This window comes from Erigeron canadensis, chromosome 1 (assembly GCF_010389155.1).
Source record: "Erigeron canadensis isolate Cc75 chromosome 1, C_canadensis_v1, whole genome shotgun sequence".
NCBI classification, from domain to species: Eukaryota; Viridiplantae; Streptophyta; class Magnoliopsida; order Asterales; family Asteraceae; genus Erigeron; species Erigeron canadensis.
Genome location: NC_057761.1, coordinates 19961929 through 19971965, shown reverse-complemented (window position 1 = coordinate 19971965; position 10037 = coordinate 19961929). Strand labels below are relative to the sequence as shown.

Sequence of the window (10037 nt, the reverse complement as noted above, 5' to 3'; positions counted from 1 at the left end):
GACAAACGGAGATCAAATGAAGAAGTTTGTATGGGAGCACATCATATGCAGGTTTGGAATACCTCACACAATCGTCTCGGATAATGGCCCACAATTTGCCAAAGGCGTTTTCCCAGAATTCTGCAAGCAATTGCAAATTCAACAATCCTTCACATCCGTTTACCACCCCCAAGGGAACGGGCAGGTGGAGGTAACCAACAGAGAAATAATCAAGGGAATGGAGAAACGCTTAGGGCGAAACCACAAGGGATGGATAAACGAACTACCATTAGTCCTATGGGCCAACAGGACAACGCCAAAGCGAAGCAACGAAGAAACCCCTTTCAGTCTAGCATTCGGAACGGAGGCTGTCGTCCCAACAGAATTCCAAGTCTCTACCCACAGGATGATAAACATTGAAGGGAACGAAGATGAACTAAGGATAGATCTGGACTTGCTGGAAGAACGACGAGAAATCACCGCCATCAAAGAAGCTGCGTTTAAAAAGAAGATTGAAGGGTATTACAACAAAAGGATAAACCCAACAACATTCAAAGTCGGTGACTACGTGCTGCGGTTGAATAGCACGGGTGAAAAAGAATACACTGGCAAAATGGGACCTACTTGGGAGGGTCCATATAGGGTAAGGAGAGCATTTGGAAAAGGAGCATACGAGCTGGAAACGCCCGAAGGAGCTCCGGTTGACAGAACATGGAATGGCTCAAATTTGCGTAAATTCTACTATTAGAATTCCCTTCCTTTTTAAAAAAAATATATGTAGTACTAAATAAAAATGCCTGTAAGCAATTCTGATCATACATCCATTGGACCAAGTGCCTCATTTAAGCAAAAAATCCTACGGGAAAGTGTAAACAAAATATATATAAAATGGCCATATATATAAAAAAATGAAAAACCGCAGAAAGTCCCGTACGGCTGGGGCGAAAGCGTCAAGGTGATATTCGCCTTGGGGGGGTCGCTACCCTCGTAAAAAGGGAACAAGCTAACAGGGACACCTGAACAAGCTAACCTTATACACGTAATTACGTAAGAGAAGCAAGTTTTAACTACTTCTAAAAAATGGTTCTCAAGCCAAAAATAGCAAAATCTGCTATACAATGATATTTCTAAAAACATAGAATATGGTCATATAAAAACATATCATATGTTATGAGCAAAACAAGAAATTAAAGCATCTGTCAAATATACATATAAGTACCATAGTTTGAAATCAAAACAGATTAAAAGGTACATACCAAAATAAGTCTTAAAATATTTATTTCATAACATATATAGTTAATCAAACCGAGGTTTCACAACTAGGAAATTGTGCGCCCCAGTATTGTGCAGATGGGTGAGATCATGAACATAGTTACTCTGGTAATTTGCCAGTTTTGAGATAGCTTGGTCAAACACCTGTTTAGCCTGGAGATATTCAGGAGACTGGTCGGAATGCTGAGCAAAAGCCATCCCCTTCTTCTTTGAAGCATTCACGATGGCATCAACCAAAGCAATAGCCTCCGGCCCTAAAGCAAGAGTTTTACAAATATGAGGAATTACTTCTTTCACAAACACTTTTACCTCCCGGCGAAGTTCAACATTGTCCAGATCCTTTTCCAAAAGCTCATCATGACGCCTCTTCAAACCTGCACGCAACACCTTCATCTCCACATCTTGCTCAGATAAGCGCTTCTCCAAGTAGGCAACCTGGTCAAATAAACTAGTAATGACAAGCTGGGACTCCTTCAACATATCCTGAGAATACTCATATTCTTGACACATACCACGGACCAAGAGATTCTTTCGTTCACTCATGTTATCAGATAAGAGTTCCTCCTTCATGAATTTTCGAGAAGAATCACCAGGAAAGGAGATGGGAGGAAAAGCAGCAGGACCCTTCCCTTTATCCAAGACAGAGTCATCATCGATGTCGGTAATCTTTCTCTTTGACATGGCTCTTAAGTCTTGAGAGAAAAACGAAGATAGAGATTTTTGAAGAAAATAAAACAAGATGGAGGTATATGAAAGAAAAAGTAGAAACATTGACCTATAGGGAGGGAATAGCGAATAGACTAAAGGCGGAAGTTCAATCGAAGCAATAAATATTTCTGCACAGCCAAATATTTTGGCACAGAAGAGAAAAAGTCCCAACCGTCGATTACACACCTCGAGATACGTGCAGCGACTTTTTGGTTCCCATTAACTGCAACATGTCATTTCATGATGCAGTATATTTCAAATATAGTCCAAGGGAATGTTTATTTGGCAAAAATCATCCCCTTGGACTGGGGGGCTTGATGGCGTATCCATATTACGCTACAAAAGGCCTGCCAAACGGACAAGTGCTAACCCGCAGCGTCACGAAGGAACCTGCGTGGGAAAGGCGCCCAGCTGGAAATAATACCCAAACAAGGAAGAGATCACCTAAATCTCTTCTTCCCTAAAATAAGGACAAATCGGTTACAGTCGATAAAGAAAGGTAATCCGATCCATAATTAACGGATAGACTCAATGAGGAGGAAGTTTCCTCATTGACTCTCCTTTCTCTTAATCACACATATCCTATATAAGGAGACCCAAAACCTTGATAAAGATATATACAACCGATCACTCAACAAATACACATACTTCTGATCGTAGACATCAATAGCATAAGATGATGTTCATAAACGCGGTTGGTCATTCATATATATAACCCGATCTTAATCGGCTACACCTCGAACCCTATTCAATTGGCGTAAAGAGGCTTACACTCTACCATATGGGAATCGCCAACGAATAGTCCAAAACCCCTCAAACCCCCTTTTCTAACCCTAGCGCGATTTGGTGTACAAACAGTTATCTCCATTCCATGTTCGTAATTGCAATATATGGGGGAGTTAGATGTGATGATGATCAAGGAGGGTGAATGGTGATGGCAATTGGTATATTCAATTCGCTCTGGTCTATCATCCTCACAACGGTTTTGTTGTCTCCCACGTATATAACCTTGTATATCAATTTTTTTTTCATAAATAAGATTATACGGTAACTCGCAACTATTATAATTGAAGTTGAGAGAGAATAATTTGGGATATTATGATATTTCGTGTAGAAAAGTGAATTATGTACAAAATACACATCTTAATCTTAATATATACTATAAGACAGTTGAACTAATGACTTATTAACCAATCACATCGCTCAATTTCATCAAATTGGTTTTTGATGATGTCATCATTTAGATAAACTACAAATTAAAAATCCTAATAATCATTATCCAAATATATTATTATATTAGTATTTATATTAATTTGTAAAAAAAGTCTCATTAATTTACACTTTTTTATTTTCCATCAATAATTTACACTTTTTGGCCCTGAATACTTAATTTATATTTATTTTTAGCCATCAACTTAAGAGAATTTTTTAAAATTTATAATCATTTAATTAAATTAAAAAAAATTTTAACATATGAAATATTTTCTACAAAAAATTATTTCAAAACCTAACGACTTATTAACAAATATTATATTAGATTTTTATAATTATAATTATTAATATTTAGTTTAATATTTGATATAAATACAATGTGAACTGTAGATACTTATCTCAAACACGATTTACTACAAAGGGTTACTTGAATCCTAAATCCAAATCAATATAAACTACATTCAAGATTCATTTTATCTCTCAATAAAAAAAAGGTACATAATTTTCTCCTTTTGATATATTAGTTTTACATATTAATGTTTAATGTTACAGTTGTCATTCAAATCAAGAGTTCTAATTGTTATAAAAAATATAAAAACAATCCTAATTGTTATTATATTATCATAGAACAAGTGATTGAAAATAAACCTATGCATATTATGGACGCGCATCATTATTAAATACATACACTTGAATGTCAAGTACAAGATCACAAATATGTTTATATTTTAATTCTTAATTATCTTTCATAATAATATCACATTATGAGTATAACTAGTTTCAAACTATTCTATAATGGAGAAATTATTATATATAGCATTTGGCTTGTGGAATGACTACGACAAACAATATATCTAGGCTAATCATTACAGTGACAAACATATGATTATTGTACTACAAATATAACACTTAGAACCGTATTTCTTCAAAATTATAAGCTTTTATGACTTAAAAGTATGAAGATCTAATATTGATAATATCGTAAAACTCGTGTCCAGTGTTGGACACAGGTCTAAAATCTAGTATTTACCTATATACTAAAAACTAACTTGAATTTTACAAGTTAATTTGCATAAAATACAACTACCTAATACATCATATCATACACATCTTTCCATTCTTTTTCTAATTTACCCTTATAATTCTTATCTTTTAACACTTAACCTCCCTCAACTTTTTTTTTTTCCATTTTATTAGTAACAAACTTTATGTTCTCATGTTTTTGCCACACAAATATCACATATTTACAGTTTTACTCCTGAAAATTGTTTATTCGTTTGTTTGGCTTTCTTACTAACTTTCGAACTTTATAACATTACGATTCTCACACTTACTTTTCGTTAACATTTGGTTTTATTCTCCTTTACATCTTCTTTTAATATATGTAAATTAGTATTTTTTGTTTGTTTGTTTGTTTTTTTTCTTTCTCATCCCAAAACTTATATATCATCATCATTGTCGTAAGAATGTCATGCATTATATGGATGAATATAGTTGTTGTTATTCTTATATATTCTTATATGTGATTTTTATAATTTTTACATGTTTAGTTATCTTTTTTTCTAATTTGAGTTTGAAGATACTTTTGTATAGTCACTTTTTACCATGAGTTGTAAATTTTACGTGTCATTATTTTTCCCGGGGCAACGCCCGGGCATAAAAACTAGTATATAGTAAGACTAAACTGGTAACCGTCTCCTAACTACTTATCTTTCTAAACTAACAGCTTCAGTCCCTTAACTTATAATAACTTACTGTTTGACCCTTGTACTTCTATTTTACATTCTTCCACATTCTATAAAACAATTGTATAGAAGTCTTTGAGTTGTATGCATATGTCTTGTTGGTTTTGGATCTCTGAATGTGTTGTACGTGAACTTGATGTGGTTCAGAATCTTTATTTATGCTCTTGTAACAATATAAGTTTGGGCCTACATTGTGATTTAGTCATAAAATGCTCAAAAGTGTTTGCCAGGAAAGTTTATAGGGAATCATATAAAATCAAACGTGTTCAAATTTGAGTTTTTTTACTGAACATGGAAAATTCTGTTTTTCAACTTCTAACTCTGCCCTGAAAACTCATTTTGATATCTATTTTTTTTAGCAAACTTGCAGTATTTTCAAAATTTATTGTGGTTTTTTAAAATAAAAAACTTTTCTCATTTTCTTGAAATGAAAATAGAAAATTTTCAAAAGTTTTTAATAACTAAAAAGTAATTGCTTAATGCCGCCTTCTGCGGGTTTTGAGCCCCAATACCTCGACGGTGTTTGAGGTAGGTTAAGATGTAGGCAGACCTTACCTCTACCTAAGTAGAGAGGCTGCTTCCAGTTTCTATCTAAATGGTAGAAAAGACCCTCCAACCTTTACATGGGATGAGGATCGAACCCATGACCTCTGTCTCCAGAGGCAAGGGTGTTTACCACTGATCCAACCATGCTGCTTAAAAGTTTTTAATAACTAAACACCCAAATTCATGCCTGAGCCTAGTGGTTTATCCCTATTAATTGTCGTGTCTTTGGACGTATTAGTATAGGTTTTACCCCCATCGGGTATCTGAAATAGGCATTTCTAGTTCGAGGAAGCTCTATAGCGCAGACCTGTTTAAGACAACGTGTATGCTAGACCTCCCGTTGTCGAATCGCGACACGAAGTTTCAAACGAAATTCACCTTTAAAATATATATATATATATATATATATATAAAAGTAAAGAATAAAATTTCTGGGTATCATTTGGACAAATGGAAAAGAAGCATGGGACAGGAAGTGTAAGGAATTGCAGTACCCATTTATGTCTTTATTTGTAAAACAAAAATAAAAGAATAATAATCATAGCTGTTTAGTCTATTCGTTCCTTTCATGTTTGGGAAATGATATTCGTATCATGATTTTTGATGGATGTACTATAACGTATAAGTTTTATAGCTGACAGTACAAACCAGTATTGCACAGTTGTGGTAAATCTATTAAAATAAGTGATACTAATATCACTTTCCTTCATGTTTTATGTATTACTGCTGTGCAATAGTAGTACAATAATTGACTTGGCATCCTTTAGTTTTGGATAATGATATTTGTATCACATATATTAACAAAACTACCACACGTATGATTTAATGGTTTGTATTGTGTGTTTTGAAAGTTGTACTGTGTGATAGATTTATCAATATATGTGGTATGAAAATCATTTCCCTTTTTACTTTTGTGTCTACCAGATATAATGCCAATTGGACTGTAGTTTCTTAGCATTTTGCCATATTACTTTGAATTAGTCTTTTTTAATAACAAGGCCACCTCCCTTAATCAGTTAAGAGTAGACCCTTCTGTGTATTCATTGATTTTTGAATTCGTTATATCGTTATATAGTTTCTTACTAGATTTTAGGCCCGTGTCAAATACACGGACTTACAGTTTATCAATATTAAATGTTAGTTTATTATGATTTATAATTTAGTTACAACTTTTAGTAATAAAACTTTGATCTATATATTAAAATTTGAGTTTTATAATGATATATTGTTTAGAATATGTTCATAGAAGTTCCCCTAAATTTATAATTGGAAACACAAAAATATAAGTTAAAGTCAAATTTGAAAACAAAGTCAAGAAAATGATATGAATATGTATAATAAGAAGCATAATCCATAGTAGGTTTGAATAATTAGTATTTCGTAGATTTTACTAAATTGTGCAAAATTTGGGCCTAGGATTTTTAGGCTTAAGATGCAATTCGAATTAGATTTTGATACGTATGTGTTAAGGTCTTAAGGATCAACATCTCTTTAGAATTTAGAAATATATTAATATCCGTAAATTTTAAATTCGTAATTTTTATAATTTTAATTATGACATCATCAATTTTCAATTTAATAAAATCGAGTATTATGATTGGTTAATAAGCTATTAGGTCAGTTGTCTTTTAGTATATATAAAGATTATCGGATTCTATTTAACCAATGATTGTTAGAATCGACGGGGATTTGTAAAACTTTATGCATTACCAATAGTAGTTGCCTACTCTCGCCTAACCCGCCCCTTTGACTGATGATCAATATGACAAAAGTAACCTAAGACCATGTGGAATACAAGAAATGGGAGGGATCGAGTTCACAATTGTGGTCATTATACAAGTGCGTGGCAAAGAGAAAAGAGCAAAGTGTAAAAACCTAATGTGAGCTAATTAAATGGGTATATTTCTTGGAGCAAAAAGGGGATACGGTCTTTTTACTGGGATAAGTTACGTACCTTTCTTATTTTTTTGGATGATTGATAAGGTTTGTTTTCGAGTGTGTGAGACTATGAATCTTGCTTATTTTAATAAAGCTTATTTTTCTTGATAAAAATTGATATTTTTTAACAACTAATTAAAGTGATTGAAATCAAATCATTGATATCGTTATATCGACTATAACGGAATGATATCGACTATAATCGACATTTTAACAAAAATGATCTTTAGGAGATCGAGAATAAGACACTAGTAAAAATAAACACATAATTATTCATAATTCTCTTTTAAGACAATAATACATCGAATCTGGCTCAACAGTACTATGGGACTAGGCGATCGCTTTAGGCCCCCAAATTTCCAAGGCCTCAAAATCTTGTATATTAGACTTAGTGTTTGAATTTTGGATTAAGTATCATTATATAATTTGCATTGCAGTAACGCCTTTTTGATTTTTGCATCAACATCTGCATGTTTTTTTATTATTTGTAGTTTAATAACAAAAGACGAGCTACTTTTTTTTGTTTACTTTAGTTTATATGGTAATGATCTAGGCCCCCAAAATTAATCTCGTTTGAGACCTCTAAAAAACCTTAAGCCGTCACTGCATCGAATGAACAAACAATTTAACTTGAAATTAACAAACGCATAGGGCAACAAACTTACAATTGAAATATTAAATTTTAACATAAGGTCAAAATTGAAATCTTCTAATTAATCCTCCTGCAGTTGTAACGAACTTGACCTCTATTTCCTGTTAATGGATTTATATCACCCATTTTAATCATAGACTTTGCAAAATCCTCAAAGAATTCTTGTTGTTTCTCATTGTATTTCTCAACAAGTTCATCAGTTTCACCATCATCACCATTAAACAAGGCTTGATCAGATTTCAAAAGCCCTTTTTTACTTAACAAGTTGTTGAAGTATCTCCCATCAAATGAGCTTGGTGTTGGGTCAAGTGGTGCGAGCGTTGAGTTGCCCCCAACTTGTGGACATATGGTTCGAAGGTGGCTAGCAAAGGCTCGATCAATGTTGGTGTCGTACTTAATGCGATCCCTAAAGGTTCTACACTGAGCAAACCCTAGGGTGTGTGCACCCGAAAGAACAACTAGGTCTTTCTCGTCGAGTCCTTGGTTCTTAAAGTTTGAGATTAGTGCTTGTAAGTCCATGAACGGTGCAGGGATGTTGGCTTCAGCTGTGGTTCGGCTAGCTGTGGTCGAGTCTCTTCTTCCTAGCTTGACTCTCCATGATGGGCCACCAAGCTACACACCATGCATAACACATGTTAAAACAAACTTAACACATACATACGTTCAAGATTTTATGTATAAATATTGTTTTTGTCCTACTAAATGTGTCTTATTTTATACTTTCTAAGTTCTTTTCTTTTTATTAACTTCAACTTAATGAAAGTTATATGCATTGATTAAGTTTTAAATGTTTTTTATCTTATATAATTTTCATCAACTATTATATAATATATAAAAAGATTTTTTAAGGTCAAAGTCGATAAAGAAAGAGTTTGAAAATATATACTCGTAACAATACACATTTAGTGGGACGGAGCTAGGGAGTAGGTTTTTAAGAACATGTTTATATCATATTGTACGTATATACTTACTGCAACGACAGAATCACGAGCAGCAACGGTCAAGATATCAGCACAAGATACTACGGGACGACCACAAACTTTGTCCACCTCAGACTTGATTCGGTCGATAACTTCAAAACCTCTAGCTGAGTCTACATTTGGAGTTGCATTTTTCTCGCTATCGATTGTTGAAGTTTGATCCAATAGAATGGAAGCATCACATCCCTGAGTACATGATATATAAATAGTTAACGACTTTGGTCGTTATAAATGAATCATATGTAAAGTTGCTAGGAGTTGTAAATAGTACTTACGTTAACAAAACAATCATGAAAATGAAGACGTAACAAAGAAGCACCCATGCGACGTTCTTGGGCTATTGCGTCCTCAACAACGCGTTTGATGGTCGGTAGAGCGTCAAGGCACACTCGATCATAATAACTTGGTGACAGATCTGTAGCGGAAGATTTGGGGATGATCGAAAAAATGAGCAAAAGAAAGAGAGATAACAAGCTCATAATATTCATCTTCTCCATATAGTTGGTTACCAAATGAGTAGTTGTTCACTATGAATTATTTGTGTTGTATTTTGTTATCTATCTTGTGGTGGTCTTATGAAGTATTTATAAGGAACACAAATGTTAATTTACGATATTGGTTTTAGAAAGGGTCAAAACAAAAACTAATGTGTAGTACTATATTATGCATATTACCTTCTTTCAGTTCTTACACTAAATACATGCATTAGGAGACTTGGTTATTAATTCTAGAAATTGAACATATATAAATAGCTGAGTTATTCAAGTTTCAGATCTAACACTTTTCATTATTTTATTATATGTGAGACTAGGTGAAATCGTGCATTGTACCGGTTTATTTTATTTTCTAACATAATTTATCGTAAATGACATGTAATAAACATAATGTTATAACGAAAGTGACTATATAATTATATATTATAAAAATTAGATGATCTTTATATATGTAAACATCTAATAAATAGATTGTAAAATCTACACTTGAAGTCAATAAAATTATACTTGA

The 10037-nt window shown here is 33.1% G+C and overlaps 1 protein-coding gene across 1 annotated transcript; it reads right to left on the bottom strand.

Annotated features, from left to right (window-relative positions):
- Window positions 1-8056: 8056 nt before the first annotated feature.
- Window positions 8057-9569, bottom strand: LOC122585187 (lignin-forming anionic peroxidase-like). The gene is made up of 3 exons (XM_043757298.1): window positions 9308-9569; window positions 9024-9218; window positions 8057-8664 (listed from the first exon to the last, which is right to left on the bottom strand). Exons 1-3 carry the CDS (start codon window positions 9527-9529, stop codon window positions 8110-8112), a joined length of 972 nt encoding a protein of 323 aa, XP_043613233.1. The 5' UTR covers window positions 9530-9569; the 3' UTR covers window positions 8057-8109.
- Window positions 9570-10037: the final 468 nt, after the last annotated feature.

Coding starts and splice junctions, on each gene's coding strand:
- LOC122585187 (XM_043757298.1), bottom strand. CDS start 9,529: ATGGAGAAGATGAATATTATGAGCTTGTTATCTCTCTTTCTTTTGCTC. Junction 9,219..9,307: donor TTCATGATTGTTTTGTTAAC/GTAAGTACTATT, acceptor TCATGTACTCAG/GGATGTGATGCTTCCATTCT. Junction 8,665..9,023: donor CTCGTGATTCTGTCGTTGCA/GTAAGTATATAC, acceptor CATGGTGTGTAG/CTTGGTGGCCCATCATGGAG.